Source organism: Canis lupus, chromosome 11 (genome assembly GCF_003254725.2).
Source record: "Canis lupus dingo isolate Sandy chromosome 11, ASM325472v2, whole genome shotgun sequence".
Taxonomy (NCBI): domain Eukaryota; kingdom Metazoa; phylum Chordata; class Mammalia; order Carnivora; family Canidae; genus Canis; species Canis lupus.
The window spans coordinates 39,932,421-39,951,901 of NC_064253.1; the positions used below are offsets into that span (position 1 = coordinate 39,932,421).

General features: G+C 38.9%; 1 protein-coding gene across 2 annotated transcripts in view; it reads left to right on the forward strand.

Annotated features, from left to right (window-relative positions):
- FOCAD (focadhesin) overlaps window positions 1-19,481 on the forward strand; it is a 312,065-nt gene that overhangs the window by 242,087 nt on the left and 50,497 nt on the right. For both annotated transcript variants that reach the window (XM_025433196.3, XM_025433197.3), the window contains exons 27-34: window positions 670-908; window positions 4,096-4,185; window positions 11,140-11,287; window positions 13,168-13,287; window positions 14,581-14,703; window positions 15,196-15,273; window positions 15,924-15,995; window positions 17,509-17,611. In XM_025433196.3, coding sequence (XP_025288981.1) covers window positions 670-908; window positions 4,096-4,185; window positions 11,140-11,287; window positions 13,168-13,287; window positions 14,581-14,703; window positions 15,196-15,273; window positions 15,924-15,995; window positions 17,509-17,611 — 973 coding nt within the window. The remainder of the gene's footprint in view (window positions 1-669; window positions 909-4,095; window positions 4,186-11,139; window positions 11,288-13,167; window positions 13,288-14,580; window positions 14,704-15,195; window positions 15,274-15,923; window positions 15,996-17,508; window positions 17,612-19,481) is intronic.

Genomic DNA, 19,481 nt, shown 5'->3' on the forward strand with positions numbered 1-19,481 from the left:
GTTATTGCTTTGTAACCAAAGGCTTTTAGGATTTCAACTTCCTTTTTAATTAAATGGAATTAACCCCCTGTAGGAAATAATCCATCTACTGGGAAGTGTTCCCACCAAAAATTTTGGGAGATTTGCCAATAGATCCCTGTGCTAAACTTACACTTATTCCTTTATACTAAACTTTAGCAACCCCTCCCCCTCCCCACTCACTACACGCATGCTTTCTTTCTCTCCTAGAAAACTGGCTTTCTGGACATTTATAATGTGGCTTGGTGGTTTCTCCAAGCTTGGGTAATTTCACTTCAGGTTATTATTATTATTATTATTATTATTATAAACACATCTAGGCTTTCAAAACACAAATGTTTTTTCAGTGTTTATGGTGAGGGAATTCACACCCTTTAAAAGAAGACAATGATGATTTTTTTTTTTTTTTTCCGAATTTAAAAGGACATGATTAACCAACTGTTTAGTAGGAAATTGTTTCGGTAAGGAAGAGTGAAAAGGTAACCTACAGACAAACACAGAAATAGACTTTCGTAAATTGTATTTTTGATTGACGGGGGTGGGATCTAAGAGATGCTGATATTGTTGTGTAGTGCTTTTGTGATAGGTGTGCTTCCTTGATGTTTTTAACAAAAGGCCAACCCCCTGTTTTCTTCCTTTGGCATGTCCTAGAAATCCTATTCTGGTGAAAACACAGCTAGTGCGATTGCCCGCTCTGCTGCCGCCACGGCTTTGTCTCTCCTCGTGCCAGTTTTCATTATTTCTTGCAAAGAGAAGGTTGAGGAAATCCTAAACATGCTGACTGCCAGGTTACCTGGGAAACCAAGAGCTGATGAGTCTCAAGCCGTGCAAATCCACATGGGCCTTGCTTTGGGGATGTTTCTCTCTCGCTTGTGTGAGGAGAAACTCAGGTATGGTTTATTAAAATATCCCTCCTTTCCTCTTGTTGATGTTAGGCAGAGGATATGATACACATGCACACACACGTTCATGAACATTCTATCTGAGTGATGGGTGGTTGCTAAACTTTTTGAAATGGGTGAGTCGATCCTTTCTTCTCCTTTGTGAGTGAATCTATCTTTCCAGAATGCCATCACAAAGATATTAGTGTATATTTAGAGTTGTTCTTATTAAAGTGATGATTACTTGAAAATCATTCCATGCTACCTGGAAACCCTGGATACACCTGTGCAATAATAGATATAAGGAAAAGTATAATCTGATGGTGCTAAAAATAAAAAGCTTCTTTTTTTCCTCGTGTATAAGGGTGAAAATAATTGGCGACCCTTTATTGATATCAGTGTAAAATGGAAGGGAAAGATTGGAGTATCCCTGCCGCCTCACGGGCACTGGGAATCACCCAGATCACCTGAGAACTGCATGTACCCAATTTTAAAAGGTTGCTTTTATCCTGTGCCCTGGCTACATTTTTATAATCCTTCAAGAGTCTTAATCTGTGCATATTATCCTGTGTGCTTTATTCAGTTTGCTCAGTTTTGGACTGCTTGCTTTACCCTTGAATGGAGCTACCCAAGTATCAAAGACCTAGGTGGAAAGTTCCACTAGACAGGAAAGTTTCCCTGTGCGTGAATCTACTTTGGTTGTGTTGTCCATTCTATTTGTTCTTTATTTTGTAACAAATCTTAGAATGTTATATATGCAGGTTGATTACAGTGTGGTACAACATGAATATTTGCATATCATGAATATTTAGATGTGCAATGACTTGGAATTCAGCCCCATTTCACCCCATCCCCACCTTCCCACTGGAAATAGGATAGTTGGGAGAGGTATCCTGTTGTGACGTTCCATGTCCTTAAACTTCCCGGGTTGGCAGAAATGAATAGACTGTCCGAAGCCAAGAGACGGTGTCGATGTGGGTAAACTGGATAACATTATGCTATATTTAGATTTCGGTTTGAAACCAGTGGTTACGTTTGCATTTGTAATTTACACAGCTTTGTGCAAACACCATTATGTGAAACCTTTATGAGAACTGCTATTGATCTAGGGAAATACTATCTTTCAGATGATCATTTTCAGCTCTTGGAAACATCTGTCAGATTGGGAAGACTGGCTTCGTCTTTGTGATCATAAATGAAACGTTTTTAGAATGTTCATTTTGTTCTCTTGACCAACATTAGTATTTACAGGCCTAGTTCTGGACATGAACAGAAAGCTGCCCTTTGCATGTGAATTGACTGTTAACATATCTTGAGTGTGTGTGTGACGGAACGCAACATGTTTTTTAAAGACTCAAAACTTGAAAGTGATTTTTTTTCCCCTTTGCTACTATGCTACAAATGGCAGTTTCTTCACCATCTGTGTTCATGCTCTTTCTTCAGTATCTTTCAAGCAACATGTTTTACAACTAAAAATGAGCCATGGCAGTTTAATTCCAGGCAACTCATTTCATCCTATCTTGGCTCTGGCTCCCTTCTTCATTAGTTTAGGATGAGATGCTGCTGGTTTTAGGGCTTGACAAGCTTGCACTTGTGGCTAATTGAATCATACTACCTGGAAGAACCAGAAGGATTCATCCCAGTTCCTGGATTGCCTTCCACCCCGTCTCTCTTACTTGACTCTGCACCTTCAGGAGAGGGTGGAAAAGGACACCAGGAAGTTCTTTCCACGGCCTAATGCCTTCAGAATCAGTGCAGATTTTCACTTTGCTCTAATGATCTGTTTGGACAGCATGCTTCCTCTTTTGGCCAGTTCATGAGTACTGTAGCCACCAGTATAGTTATTCATGGTTCCCACCTTCCTAATTTCTTGGAGCGGAGGAATCTGAAATATTTGCCTTTTGGTGCTAATAAATATTTTACTAGATCATGACAATGTCACTCGATAATGACATTTTGGAGAAAGTTTCTATTTTTCTACAATCGGTAATCATTTGGAGGGCTGTTGGCTCTGAATAGTCAGGGACATCAGCTCAGTGGCCCAGCATGACCCCCTCAGGGGTACAGGATTAGGACAGTATGTTGGTCTCAAGAATGAAAAATCACCTTGTAGAAGAGAATCATGATAATCCATTCTTGACTATGGCTTATGAAAAAGTCGCCTGAATTTAAATTTCCAGTCTAGAATTTATTCAGAAAAGCATATTATTCCAAAGTTTGCTTCTGTCATAACTCCCAGAGGATACTATAAGATCTCTTTAGCATTTGTTTAGGATAGTTAAGTATATTTTACTCCAGAGAACAGCTATAATAGGACTTAGTCAAAGCTATTAAAACTGTGTGTGTGTGTGTGTGTGTGTGTGTGTGCGCGTGTGTACGCGCACATGTGTGCTCACTGCAGAATGTAATCCTTCACCTCAGGCAAAATCACTATATTATTGGTTTGAGAAGACATTATTTAAAGTATCCTGTGGCTGGTTGGCATTCCTGGGGCTGCATTCCACTGAGCATGGTCCAAGGCAGCAGCATGACAGTTGACATGTTAGAAACCCCTTGACAGCAAAGTGTTGGTGACGAAGCCCACAACTCTGCCTGAAAAAACAGCCATAGAACTACCTTTTAAGTTTTCTTTTACTGTAGAAGTCATAGTTCTCACCAAGACAATTGCAAAACCACATCAATTACTCTATAAAGGTAGAAAAATATATGGCTGCGGTTCCCCCCGCCACCTTTAAAAAAACAAATGTAAGTAAAAGGAATAGAAGAGGCTTCACAATTGAGACATGAAATCAGAAGTAACGGTCTTTGCAAGAAAGAGATTTGGAATGATTCTTGTTAATTTCAGCTTCATGGGTTGTTAAATATTCTGAAGAAAATCAGGTTAGCATCCTTAGAAATGTATCTGAAATTCTGATTTTGGTTTTTATTTTTAAGTGATTTGAAATTTGAATGGGCTGAGTAAATATAAAAGTAACAGATTTTGAGTTTATTGGTTTACAAGTGATTATACTGTTCAGGAACTCAATTATTTAAATAAATTCTCTGACTCCATTTCTCTGTCTGCAAATAAGTATATGTGAATCATCAATATTATTGTTCCTTGTTCAGTAAATATTAAGAGGAAATATCATTATAGTATTTTGGACATTTGAATGATTTTAAATAATTGAATTTTTTCCTTTTGGCCTTTGCCCAGTGATATATCCGGCCAACAGATGAACCTTCTTCTGATGAAGTCTCTGGATGCCCTGGAAAATTGCTGCTTTGATGCTAGTCTGGAATATAAGTATGTTGGTTCCATTTCCTCTCTGATACTTGGAGATTGACTCTTCCTCTGCCATAAACTTTGCATTCAATCGTTGAAATATTTGTCAGATTAGAACTTGAATTCCTTTGCAAAGAGTTTTCAGTAATAATCAAAAACCTGTAGTTATAGGTACTTGTACTTAAAACTATGCTTCAGCCATAGACAGTTTGCTTCAGTACAAAGCAACAAATGTCATTTCATGGCTGTCATTATTAATACCTTAGTTCTGGCTCAAGCTTGTCATATGAGGCATGTATCTGGAGACTTATGTGCATGACTTAACCTTTTTAAATAATTGAAACTATTCTTTGAATTTGATTGGACAAAGAGACCCTTTGACCCATGATTTAGATTTCCCTTGTGAAATCCAGTGACTGAAGAATCAAAATGGAAACAAATACAGGTTCCATTTGGCATTCCCAAACTCCTCAATATTACTGGTTTCTTCCTGCCCTGCCTTGGGACTCCTGTATGCTTTTATTTTATTTTATTTTATTTTTATTTTATTTTTTAAAAACACAACATTTTATTTATTTATTCATGAAAAATAGAGAGAGAGAGAGAGAAAGGCAGAGACACAGGCAGAGGGAGAAGCAGGCTCCATGCAGGGAGCCTGATGTGGGACTCAATTCCGGGACCCCAGGATCATGCCCTGGGCCGAAGGCAGGCGCTAAACCCCACCCGGGCTGCCTGGACTGCCCCGACTCCATGCTTTTAAAAGATTTTTCTATTAAACTAAATACCTTAAAATGTATTATTCCAATCATAAAAGGTAACCGAAACAAAAAGGAAAAATAGGAAAGAATACCTTGTTACCTGACTGGCTCAGTTGGTAGAGCACATGACTTGATCTGGGGGTTGTGTCTATACTTCGGGTATAGACATTACTTTTTTAAAAGATTTTATTTCTCTATTCATGAGAGACACAGAAAGAGAGGCAGAGACATAGGCAGAGGGAGAAGCAGGCTCCCCGTGGGGAGCCTGATGTGGGACTGGATCCTGGTATCATGACCTGAGCCAAAGGCAGACACTCAACCACTGAGTCACTCAGGTGCCTGTGGGTGTAGACATTACTTAAAAATAAAATCTTTAAAAAAAAAAAGAAAAATAAAAAATAAGATCTTTTTTTAAAAAAAGAAAAGAATACCTCAAAAATTGTTAAACATACTTATTTAGTGAGACATTTAATGTTTTAATTGGTCTGTAACTTGTGTGGGAGCATATAGTTTTATTAGGCTTTCTAAAATCTTAACACAGTCTAGGACTTATATTGTAGCTTTTTGGACTTCAGTTTAGATCATCTGGTGTTCTTTGTTACTAAAATGTCAACAAATTGTAAGCCCTAACCTCCAATTTATTAATTTGTTTACTTTTTGCTGTTATAGGTACTGCTCAGATGTGACTGTTTACATTTGTGGTCTTTAGAAATTTAGGATCTAAAGTTACATTCATGTCATCTAGCCTATTAAGTTCAGACCGGCAAGTAACTGCATATCTCAGATATTTCGTTATGAGTAGATAAAGTCAAATCTTCATATAGTAGGTAGTAGTTATAGGATCTTCTTTCAGATGCAGGCTAAGATTAGATAAGAATCATTGACATCCACCCTGTTTATCATGAAACACTCTAGAGATGAAATGAGATGTTTTAAGAGTGTGGCTTTGAATATGGGAAAAGAGTTCAATGGCATGATTGAAGTCTCTTGAATGTAGAAAATGATTAATGGAAAGGATAGGGTCATTTAGCTCTTATTGGGTCTGATGAGTTAATATTTTAGAACCCAATTCATGTGTTGGTGGTGTTGCCTTTTACAGCCAAGGAGTAAGATAAATTCCACACCCCCCCACCCTGCCACCACTCCACCTTCCCCCAAAGGTATTCATAGAGCTATAGCTCAGGGTCTTATAATGCTGGGAACAAATTTGTGAATTAATTTACTACAGGCTTTCAGCCAGTTGGAACAATCAGGAGTGACTTTCATGTATTATCTCCATTAGCCTGCAGAAAGTGTTTGAATGAAGGCGAACCATAGAGATGACTGAATTGTCCACAGTGTGCGTACTTATGCATATAAAATCCTCATATGTCTAAGGATATTTAACTTTACAGTTAACTTATGTCAGTAAGATTCATGTTTCTTCATTATTCTTTCTTGATTCTTATCTCCCTGAGGATCAGCTGTATCTGGGAGAGGACAGGGTGTGCCTAGATCAGGACTAATCCTGCAGAATTAAGTAGACGAGGGTCATCAGAAATTTCCTGTCCATTTACTAAAGTCTCGCTGGTCTCTCGGAGCTCAGTGAAAAGCCCAGATCCTTTAAGAAACTTTCAGTCTTTTCCAAACTCCTGTATTTCTACAGTTAATGAAGTTTAGTATTTTGTCATTCCTAATGCGTTGTGGCTCTTTGTGCTTAGGTAGCTCTGTCTTTGGTTTCAGGTTCAACAACTACCAAGCAGCCGCATACTGTGCTAGGCATTTTCACATCCGTTTCTCCTGTAATTCAGCCCCAATGACAATCTAAATACTGATACTAAAACAGGAACATTCATCGCTTTGGTTTACAGATTAAGAAAATGAGTCTCATGTAGGAGACTGGTTCAAGGTCGCAGAATAAGTAGCAGCTAGGGGAGAAGCCTAGGTTGTCTGACTTCAAAGCCATTTTTCTGTCTCTTACATAGTTTGGTGTGGAGAACACATATCAGTAGAAATAAAGCAATTTGACACCTGACAATATGGTGTTTACTATTTTTTTTTTTTTTGACAGATGAGTGTGTCTCACTATTAAATAGAGATATACACACACAGGTGTAGAGTATTCCCCTGACTAATGAGATTCAGGAGTCTAGGGCCATCCTCCCTCAAGTGAAATAGTGAAAGCATTACTAGGAGGTAGTTAATAGATCTGGGAGCGTGCTACCTCAAGTGATAGAATTCACCCAGAGCAAATTCACCACGCTTCCTTGATTTAATGGACGCGTCCCTGCTGAGAAGACCTGACACCTGGGCTGGGCGATGTTTGTGGCCTTATCACTTACATTTTGCTGCCATCTAGTGGTACTTATTGTGCCATTGCGGTCCTCACAGCCTTAACTAGTCCTGCCGTCCAGCAGTGACCTAAGCGTTGGTTAATTACTATTGAGCTTTTACAAATACGATAACATCTGTATAGCACTTTGTAAAGGGCAAAGCGCCATACAAATGTTAACTGTTATTAGAACTAATTATCAGATGGCCTCATACTTAATCTGCAGGATTGCCCACAATAAAGTAAGGAATAGAAGATTCATCTCTGGTTAATTTTAGAAAAAAATGTACCATTAGATCTCATTTGATGTAGCAACACACATAGTAGAATTGCACAGCTTTTAAGTCTCAGATTTTCTTTTTGCCAGTGATATTTTCATATACTCGAATGGGTAAGAGATTCAAATAAGTAAAGCCATAATAGGGCATTTAATTTTAAAACTCAAATTCTCTTCTTCATTTGTTAGTATTTGCAGAGATTCATGTTACCAATTCCTAAACCTGAAATTTATACCTGATATTATAATTTATTTTTATTTCATCTGTCTGAGACACCACCATGGAACTCCTTTTTGTTTTCAGTGGAGAGAAAGATGTGAAAGCTACCTCTGCCCAAGTTATTCTTGGTTTGGAGCTGGCAAGCATATCAAAGGGGAGCTAGAATGAGGGAAATGCATAGAACTGCTGACCTGAGCACCTAAGAGAATCTTAGACTTAGGATAAAAAATAAACCCACTAAAATATACACAACTTGGAAATCAGAAGAAAACATCAGGAATAAAGCATTAAGATGCCCTTCTTGGAGCATGCTGAAAAAAAGAGACAGAGTAAAAGTTTAGAAGGCCAATAGATGCATACACTTTAGCATATTTGTATTGACACGCATATATATGTAGTTAGATTGTATATTCATATATGACAACAGTCATTGACTATTGTAGCAATGACTAGAATTGTTAGTGAATGGTAACCTTGCCCAAGAATAATTATGCTGTAATATTACTAAGGTACATGTGAACCAGAAACCAGGGTGTCTTTTTCTAAGCCTCTGTGCCCATATTCCTGGGGATGGTAATAGAGGAGTTTTAGTCCAGGGGATAAAAATTTTTGCATGCCTAGGATAGCTCCAAAAAGCAAGACTTGGGATACCTACTACTTACTGAGAAAGATTAACCCTGATACTTAAGTGAGCTTTGAGAAGTATCCTTTTCCCACATGAAATTTGGCAATCCTCTTTCTTAAATTAGTCTGGCAAGAAATGGAAATTGAGTTCTCTTGATTGAATCTTGGATGATATATTTGGTGTATTTTAGCACTCTTCAATTTTGCCTCCAACTGAATATAAGGAATGAAGTCTTGTTTTTGTTGCTGTTTTTCTTGTAGATCTCTCCATCTAGACTCTCTTGAAACCTTGCAATTGGGGCAGTTCTTCAGCATTCAATAAATATTGATTGAACTTGTCCCTGTCAAAGCAGTGCAGTACATGCCACAGATGGTGTGGTGAGGGAAAATCAGAAAAACGTACCCATCCTTGTGGAGCTTGCTGGTTAGTGAAGGACATGGGAAGAAATCAAACAGTCCTTTAAATAATCCTTATCAGAATTTATAATTAAGGGGTGCCTGGGTGGCTCAGTGGGTTAAGTGTCTGCCTTCAGCTCAGGTCATGATCTCAGAGTCCTGGGATTGAGCCCTGCATGGGACTCCCTGCTCAATGGGGAACCTGCTTCTCCCTCTTCCTCTGCTCCTCCCTACCTTGTTCATATTCTCTCTCTCAAATAAATTTTTAAAAAAATATTTAAAAAAAAAAGAATTTAGGGATCCCTGGGTGGCTCAATGGTTTAGCACCTGCCTTCGGCCCAAGGCATGATCCTGGAGTCCCTGGATTGAGTTCCGCGTCGGGCTCCCAGCATGAAGCCTGCTTCTCCCTCTGCCTGTGTCTCTGCCTCCCTCTTCTCTCTCTCTCTCCCTCTGTGTCTAATGAATAAATAAATTTTAAAAAAATCTTTTAAAAAAAAGAATTTATGATTAAAATTGTCTGAAATAAATTAGTGTGGGGTGTTAGGGGAAAAAGAGTCCTGAAGAGGTTCCCTGCTGGGCCAGGGAGGGTGCCCCTGAGGAAGTCACATTTGAAACCATAATCGAAAGTAGCAGTTAAACAGTCAAGAGGGAGCAAAGTCAAATTTTTCAAAGTATTAATCACATTTTGTCTAACTATATCTCTGGTTCTAATTTTGTCAAATTTTAATATACATGGTTTAGAAAGAGCCAAAAAAAAAAAAAAAACAAAAAACAAAAAACAAAACAACAACTCAAAAACCTTCCCTGGAGATTCTAAATGGAAACAACGTCTTTAAATCCATACTAATGAAGAGTGCCTCTCCTCTTTGAGAAACGTGATTTGTCTCAAAGGCATGCAGTGTTCAGATGTTAGATGCTGATTTAACTGGTTGGAAATGCATTATGCTGGTTGAGCTGGTTGTTAAGTTCCTGTAACCTGTAACATCAATTCTGCCTGGCTAATGATGGATTATTATTGCAGTAGCTTCTTTACAAAGAATTTCCTAATGCCAGATAGTTATGCAACAGAATGTAGGAAAACATGCTTGAGTACGGTTCCTTCTCATAGGCATTTCATGAGGGCGTCATACAGGGCGCTGAGAGGGGCAGATGGAGCAGAAGGCCGGGAATCAGAAACCTCCGTCTTCTGGCCAGGCTCTGCTGGAAGCTCTCCTTATGACCTTGGACAAATCCTGTAGCCTCTCTATCATTTTGGATATCTCTTATCAGTTGTGAATGCTTGTTTGCAAGAGGTATTTAAGGGAAGGAACTAACATGTTCAGGAAACAATGTGAACATTCTCGATGTCAACCAAGGAAATAGATACTATAGAAAAACAAAATGACATAACATACAGGCTTTGAAATATGTTATTGGAGAGCTGCCCTGGAATATCATCTTAAGCAGCAGATATCATGAGAGGCAAGTGAGACCAGAGTCAGGGATGATTTCTGAAAAATTCAGCATTTCCTCAATTCACAACACAACAATGATGACAAAAACTTTTTTTTTTTAAGTAGAAAATCACCCTACAGCTGCATTAACTTATCATACTAAGTAGAAGTTTTCTGGGAGAACAGTTTTTTTTTTCTTTAAATGGATATGTATTCTTTCATGAGAATCGGGCACAAAGCCCAAGATTCCAATTGAATTGTCACATGGGGTAACTTTTGACAAGCCTGTCATTTGTCCATTTTCTCTTCTGACCCAGTGGTACTCTGAGGGATCAGAGGGGGGAAGAGGATTAATGTCATTGTGCCCAGACAAATACACAGTTTCTTTCAGAAATTCCACTTGTGGAAGTTGACTAGGAAACATGAAGCACTTAGCAGTACCTCATCATCATGCCTTACAACGTATCCCCCCCTGTTATTAGTCAGATGTCCTCTGCTCATATTCTAAAATGTGTGGTCTTTTCTTTCATACAATTAATCATAGGGCACTCAACCTGCGGACCTGGGGGGATGGTGCAGAAGACCACAGAATTGCTCTAAGTGCAGAGATAGAGCTGGTTTGACTTGAGTTTTTATTCATCCTCCGACTTCACCGTAGAGTTTATGTCAAAACAATTTCATATTTTTGTTTATTCTTCCCCAGTGGGAACACAGCACTAACATGGACCATAAACACTTGTTTTGATATAAAGTTTCCCATTTAGGGTGTGGCGGAGGGGGCAGTGGGTGTACCTGTGGTGGTTTGTGGGGCATATTTATATACCAGGCAGCAGATTGAGAATCCAGCCACCTCATCTCAGGTTGAAGAACAGTATAAACTCCCGTGATAAGTGAGCATAGTGACATGGATGTCTGGTGATTTTTAACACCCCCTCCCCTTTTTTTTTTCATCTAAGCACGGGCTGTATATTGGGAGTTGGACTTGTTCTGTCCCTTATGAGCCACAGCAGCCAAACGGAGTCTCGAGTTCACGTGGCAGCATCACTTCGGAAGCTCTCGACTTATCTAGATGACAGTGGGAGCCAAAGCAGAACATTTCAGGAGGTAGGAGCCGGAGGTTACAGCCTTCTTCTCTTTGTTGTCTTTTGTTGTCCTGTGGCCACTTATTTTCTACTTCTCATATTTTGGTAACCCTGAAATGAAATCTATCCTTGGTTTCATCAAGGATAAGGAGAAAAATATGAGTGGCAAACAACCTGTATTAGATCATAAGGTTTTCAAATTGTGCAGCTGTTTAAGTCAACTCAGACTTAAATGTGACATACAAGATAAGAGCCTTTAGTGAATGCAGAAAGCCCAATCAGCATCGCTAGAAGGCACCACGAAAAGCCTCGTTTTCCAGGGGAAGGTTAAATGGAGATTTTTAGAATTATGCTCAAGCCAAATGTCACTTTAAAAGATGGCCAGGAATAAGCTTAAGAAACCGTGGCCTGAAAAGTCATGTTTTTATTATTATTATTTTTTAAATGTCAGTTAGCATGAAAAATCATTGAGGAAATTCCCTTTACCGTACTTAATGAAAAGATTTTTGTTATGGTGCAAAAACATGCAGAATTGTAGTTCATGTGACACAGTTCTTGTGTTCAGAGTGAACGTCTGAGGTGTGTGTATCTCTGCCCAGGTGAAGATGAACTGCCTGTGTTCTCTTTGGGAGGACCCAGCGATGACCTTTTGGCCTGGCCAGATTCTCCCTCTCATTAGAGCAGATTCTATTTTCTCCAGGCCTGCCCACGAGCTATTGATGAGTACATAATGGCTGCTGTGTTTCCCTGCTCGGCTCCTCTGCTCTCAGCAATAGGACTTGTTGAATCGGTGAATTTCTCTGGGGCACAGAGGGTTGAAGTTTTGTTCTAATACGTACACCACATTTCCATTTTTAAAGCAGTGCAGAGCACAGTGTGAAAGTATGTCCTTTTTTTTTTAAGCAAAGGGAGAAAATTTTGCAACCAGGGGCCCATTTGATTAATAAATGAAAGCAGGGTTTTTATAACTGATGCATTGGTCTGCCTTGATGGTTTGATTTATAAGGGCCTGGAGCAGGCCATTTGGTTTTTTCCTCCCCTCTGATGTTTTATTATCCAATTTCTACCTTAGGAACAGCTTCCTTTTTTCATGCTGTATCGACCAGGATTGGCAGTTGAACATTTTCACTTTGCCTTAACAGCATCTTTGTAAAGGAGGGTTTCATGAGGAAAATGTGAGGTAGCAGGGAGGGGATGCCTAACCAGGATTTGCAAAAATTGAGGCACAAATAGATTGACTTGCCCAAAGTTTCTTAGTCAGTGGTTAATTTGGGACATACACCTGCATGTGCCATCTCGACTCCCAGCATTCTTTTTTATTTATAATTCATTCATTTCTTTCTTTATTCATTTATTTATTAAATAGCACACCAGTGCTCTGATTTAAGGAGCATTACTTCTATTTTACACAATTTATGGGACTCTCAAACCCATATGCCTAGTCTGCTATGCCCCACTCCTTCTATTAGGGAATCTTAGTACAGCTGTGTTTCACATCTTTGAATTTCCTCTTGGGCTGGGCCTTGGATCAGAGCCCATGGCTATTAGTAGAATTCACTGGTGATCAAAATCTGCCTCTGTTGTCAATAGATCAAGTGTTCTGACAGGGGGTGGTGAAGGAACTTTATGATTTTGAGTCTAAGACCTGGGTTTGGATCTCGCCTCTGTCACTGGTGAGCTATATGTATTGGACCTCAACATCCTGACCTGTAAAATGGGAATTATGCCACCCATCTCACAACATTGTTAGACATGTGAGGCAGCAAAATAGTGCCCAGCCTGTGGTAGGAATACTTGAATCCAGTCCGTCTCCTGGGGAGAAGTTTGAACATTGGTGTCAATTAAATCATGTTCTTTTGTTGTCCCTCATGAAGAAACATTTCCTGCCGTCTCTTCTTCTAGATCCTGGCCTATACCCTCAGCTGCGTATGTACATCGGCATTCAGTGCTGGGATCATTGAGGCTGTAGAGGCTGAAGAAATTATGAACAAGCTTCGGATATTGGTAGAAAACAATCAGCAGGTTGGACTGCAGGCCCTGAGTACTCCTCTCTTTGGGTCCCCTGTTGCTGCTGAGTCCTAATCTTCACCGACTCTGAGTTAGACTAGGGTGGGGGTATATTTTTGGGCTCAGAACTGAGGAATTTCTAATTATTCTCATTGCTACATACAGCCTGTGGTCACAGATGTGTCTTTGCAGGTACAAAATAGGTACTCTATCTGTTGTAGGTACTTCTTTTTCTTTGTCAGAGTGTGAAAGGCTTTTCTCTATCTCCATGTGTATTTATAAAAATCTTAAAATGTGTGGCTAGGGACTGTAAGGCCAGCAATAATAATTTGTAGAGATAGGGATACATAGAGAACTCTGATAAGGTCAAAGCTCAGCAAATTCAAAGCAGAGAATTTCTTCTCATGACCGAATATACATGGGACAATCTAAATACCCATAAATTAAGTGCCCGTAAAATGTCCCCTCTGACATATTATTCAGCCTTAAAGAGGAAGGAAATTGGGACTCATGGGACAACATGGATGAATCTTGAGGACACTATGACACAGACCAATCACAGAAAGACAAATACTGTATGATTCTACTTAGATGAGATACAGAGTAGTCCAGAGCTTTGAGACAGAAATCAAAAGCATAGACAGAAAGTAGAAAGGCTGTCACCAGGGACTTGGGGAATGGGAATAGGGAATTATTGTTTAAGGAGTAGAAGGTTTGAGTTTGCAAGAGGAAAGAGTAAACTGAAAAATCTGTTCCTTCAGATTACACATGTTATAAAATTGCCCTGTTTGGATTTTTTTAGATTTATCCAATGTCTCAATGTTGGCCATCGTGGATTATTGCAGGATTCATTGGTTATTAGCTAATATTGTATTGTTACTCACTTAAATTTGAAATAGGTTTTACAACCCCAAAATGTGGAAGTTTGCATATGTTCTGCTCATCATGGGACTTTTTCACCTCTTGTTTCAGAGTTGACTGGGCTTGTGTAATCTGCCTTGGCATTTTCACCCTAATTCCTTCTGAAAATGTAGGTCATTTGAATCAAGTCTCATAACAGTCCAGTATTATTTTCCTAAAATAAATTCATTCACTGCAGCTAAATTCCTTATAATTAGACTCCAGTTTCTGTTGCAAACCAAAGTCTTGATTTAAAAAAATCACATCTCCAATTTTCAGATGGCAAAAGAATCTGTCAGTAGGACAGCAAGCCCCTAGAAGTGGTTGGATGCTGTGTATAAAATTCTGTGCCATCTATGCTATTCTTCTTCTTTTTCCTTACCCTTTGTTTTTATTTGTTTATAACAGACTTCTGGTTTTGCCCTGGCGTTGGGAAACCTAGTTCATGGCTTGTCTGTGTGTGGACATGGGAAAGCTGAGGACTTGGGCCACAGACTGCTCCCCTCCTGGATAAGAATTGTTCTAGCACAGGTAGGAGGTCACATTCTAGCTTGTTATTTTATATTTTTATAAAGGAAAAAAGAGCTACTTTATCGGACCATTTATAGATGCTGCTAAAACATACAGCCTAACAATAAAAGAATAGGCAATTTCAAGCGAAAGAGACCCAGGAACTTTTAATCCCTTATAAATGATACATCCTGTCAACCATTATACCTCTTAAAAAACAAAAAAACAAAAAAACAAGAAAAACAAAACAGGCTACTTCTTCAGTGTTTTCATTTTAGAACAGCATTGTGGTTTTGAAAAATGAGAAACAACAAGAAACTACCTATTATCTAATAATTTGAACCCATTACTGTATTCGAGCCTGCTGCCATTTGTGGCTCAGTGATGCAGGTTATGTTGGCCCTACAAATTTAGTACCATTTTGACCAGTGTTTCTCTATGATATGAAAAGTTTTATAGAATTCAAACCCAAGGATTGTCTGCCTCTTGACATATCTGATGCTTTGTTTTCAGGGCACTCCTACAATGCTTTGTTTGGCAGCGCTTCATGGCATGGTGGCCTTGGTAGGCTCTGAAGGGGATGTAATCCAGGTAAAAAATAAAACAAAAACAGACAGAAGATGAAGGGAAGAAATCTAAATGTGTACATAGCCACAGCAAGAGAATACCTAGTATCTCAGTACCCTAAGGATAGAACACATGCTCATAGTAATGGTTACACTGGGCTTTTCCATGCCTCAGTATATAGAAAGTTGCTTTTGGTACAGAATTCATTTTTAGAGATTTGTTCCTTCTTTTATTTGGTTTGGAAGAATTAAACTTAGTCAGCTTATGTACTTTCCACAATGTTCCCTGCCTAAGGAAAGGTGCTGAATCATAAGAAATTTCAAAAGTTCTCCTTAAGAAACTCTGTTTTGTATCTGTCACATTTACATCTCTATCTAAATATTCTTTCACTTTTAAAAGTCATATGTGTGTTTCATTTTACAAGTAATTCTAAGGAGTGCCTGGATCATAGGTCTATTAAATGAGTGCTATTTGCTCCACTGAACGCCCTAGGAAATCAGTGATAAATAGGGCATGGGCCCTGCCCTCAAGGAGCCCACAGCTTTTGTTTCTGAAATGTAAGGACGTAATGGTAAATTATACTGTAGTGTAGAAGATGATAGTTCATACAGTGGGAATATCATTTTTTACTTTCTGGGGGATGTTGGGGTGGATATTTCTTCTTTTTCTTTCAGCTGAAGTCAGAAGCCATCCAATCCTCTCAGTTTCAAGCCAGACTTAATGAAGTCATTAAAACTGTAACTCAGGTAAGAAGAGGAATTTAAAATCTTTGGATGGGAAAACAGATTTATTTTTCTTTCTTTCTTTCTTTCTTTCTTTCTTTCTTTCTTTCTTTCTTTCTTTGAGAGAGAGAGAGAGAACACTTGTGTGTGCAAGTAGAAAGAGGGATAGAGGGAGAGAATCTCAAGCAGGCTCTATGCCCAGTGTGGAGCCTGATGCAGGGCTCGATCTTGTGATCCTGGGATCATGACCTGAGCCGAAATAAAGAGTTGGACACTCAACTGTCTGAGCCACGCAGGTGCACCTTAGATACTTCCTTTTATTGACTTTCTCTTTCATAATACAAATTGCTGTACTTGAAAAATGGGGATCTCTGGTTATTTATATTGGATCCAAGCAGCACTTAGTGGCCTATTCCCCAGCATTTGCTAACAAACATGCACTGCCCCTGGATAAAACAGTTGACATTTTTGAGCTAACTTAAGTTGGCATTGATTTCCTTTAAAAATGAAAATCTGACCCTTCAAGGAATGTTAGACTCTCAGGAAAAAGTAAAATGGAAGGTCATCAAAGGGCAGGACAGATCAGTTGAGAGGTGCTAGTTCAGATGTCACTGATAAAAGTATTTGGGCAAATCATTGTTAGCATTCTTAGCTAAAGAGTGAGTATGTTCATGTGCTGAGAAATGATTTTGTATTTTAAGGTTTTTATTTTTAAAAATTTATTAGTTTCATTGCATCAGATGTGAAAGTACAGAATGAAAGAGTTTCAAAAATGTCACTGATGGTCATCACAACTTGAAGCAAGTGTTAGTAATAATTGGTCACTCTTTTCAAGCATTCTTATTTTCCTTGTATAATTGCTGTTCTTACTATATATAGAATTTTGTCAATAGTCTTTTCATTTAGCATACTTTTTTCCTGTAAAATACAGCTTATTATTACACCTACCCCATAAACAAGTTTTAGTAATTCACGCTCTTAAAGGCAAACATAAATCCTGAACAGAAGAAACTCTCTTTTGCATATATGAATATGATTCTCAAAAAAAGAATTCTACCAAAACTTAAGTTGCTATAACTTGGGAGAAAAATCTATAAAGGAAAACTCATTTAAGAAAATCCTTGTTATAAGTGATAAAGCAGTAATAGAACATTACTTACAGAAGAGAACAAAATAATACCTCCTTCCATTTTTAGAGATATTTTATTCTTAAATAACTAATACTTTTTTTGCTTTTTGGATTTTTCCCCCCTTTTTAAAAACAATTCCTTTGAGATCAGTCAGACTCCGTGCAACCCTGAGACAACCAGTACTACCTTCTGTCATGATTGATTGATTGATTCATTTATTCCGCAACAGTTGTTGATCACCTGTGCGTCTCGGTACACCAGACACGTGGTATCACGTCTTGTCCTAGAACGTCATTACCAGACAAGCCACCACCTCATAAAAGATAAATTACTTTCTATGAGTGACCTTTTATTCAATGGAGTTTGGATCTTACTCGATCATTGAACTGTTATGTTTTCATCTACAGGTCATCAGTGTGTCTGGAGTGATTGGTCTCCAATCAAACGCTATCTGGCTTCTAGGACATCTTCATCTATCCACTCTGTCCTCAAGTCAGAGTAGAACCTCTGGTAAGATTAGAGTCTTAGAGTACTGGAATTAGAAGGAGGGATTGCTGACAGGGGGCCATGTACTTTGGTGAAAGCATTAATCTTTGCCACCACCTTAAGTGGTGGGTATCATCATCCCTCTTTCATGTCAGAAGAAAAGGGGCTGTGGAGAGCCGCCTGGATTTGCCCAGGGTCATGTGGCAGCAGTTGGTGGGCATGAAGTTGAACTCACCTCTGTCAGCCTCCAAAGCCCATGCTCTTTTCATTCTTCCTCCCTGCCTCCCTTCAAGAACAGATTAGACAACCTAACCCCATATTTCATAAATGAAGAAATTGAGGCTTAGAGAGATTACATGGCTTACATGTGGAGTTTGTTTAGTGACAAATCCAGAAAGTAAGAACAGATCCTTGAAGCCCAGAAGAGAGTTCTTTTTATCTTCTTAGATGTAATTATAGTTTGTAGAATACTCATATTTCATTGAAAGTCTCTTCATACATAACTGGATTTCTTCTGGCCCCTGCTTTTAAGAAAATAATGGGGTAAGTACATTTAAAGATATGCATATACTTGGCATTGAAATTAAAATCCTAGGTCTTGACATAACAAGGCCTTTTCTATTTCCTTATTTTTGATAAAGGCAATAAAAAATATTTGCAATTCCCACATGCTTAATTTAAGTTCATACCTGGAGATTTTCTGTAAAAGGCATCACTGTCATACACTGGGGACCTGAATCTGTTCCTTGCTCTTTATAGAATTTTGACCCACTGGCTCCCTTGGACCTGGGCCAGAGAGTTTAGGTACCAAAGACTTCTCATTAAAACCTAGTTTCACATATCCCCTGACAGGTAGTCTACGGACAGCATCACCATGAACATGTAGCTCTGTAATTACTGTTCCCCTCACTTTCAATCACTCCCCAGCTATAGAAATAGGACATTGTTCTACAGCATTCCCAACATAATGAACTTGAGACAGCTGGAAGCTGTCATATTAAAATGGGAGAAAGGGGGGAAAAACCCAAACCAAACTTAGTCATAGTGGAAACCTTAAGTAATACTAGTTTTGAAGGGCATTATACTCATAATGTCCTGGTAAAATAGCAAGCGGATGTCAGGCTTTTCCTTTTTCACATAGACTTTTAACTGTTATGTTATGGGTTACGTGGTCTGGCCCACATACACTCAAGTCAGGTGGTAGCTAACCATCTCACACCCAGATTTGTTGGAACAAAATGATAGTGTGTCTGGAAAAGTACAGCTACTTGTTTCTGTTGAAATTTTCCAGTTGAGGCATTTTGTTGCAGTAAAAACCATCTCATGAAGCAGTTCTGGGGGACTGGGAGGAAAAGAATGTAGGAAACTCCCCAGACTCAACTCTCCTAAATGTCACTGCCTCAGTGTTCCAGGTCAGCAGCCACATCTGGTTATGTGTACGTGCTGGTCACTTAGAGGTCCCTGCCTTATGAAGCAACAGACTGGCTGCTCTTATTATTGATTGATGCATTTCCATGGTTCATCTATCTGACTCAGGATGTCCTGAAGTAGCCCCTAGAATGGTGATCTCCTTGCAGACACCGAGAGTCACTAGACTGGGGCTCATTGATGTGATAGCATGGAAAGGACTATTTTTAGCCACTTCAGTAGCATTTCCATCCCCTGTGATTTTTCAGTCTCTGCTAGGTTTACCACCATTTTAGCTTTGCTTGCATAGCCTAAGTGATTACTTCAAGGGCAGTCACTTAATCTAATAGAATTAGTTGCAACCACAGTATTGTGCTGAGATTAATGGTGTAAACATCTCCGCTTTGTCTCTAGGTTGATACGGCAGCATGAGATCATTATCTTTCCTTCATTAGTCCCGCCAAGTTCACTGGTTAATTTGATCATT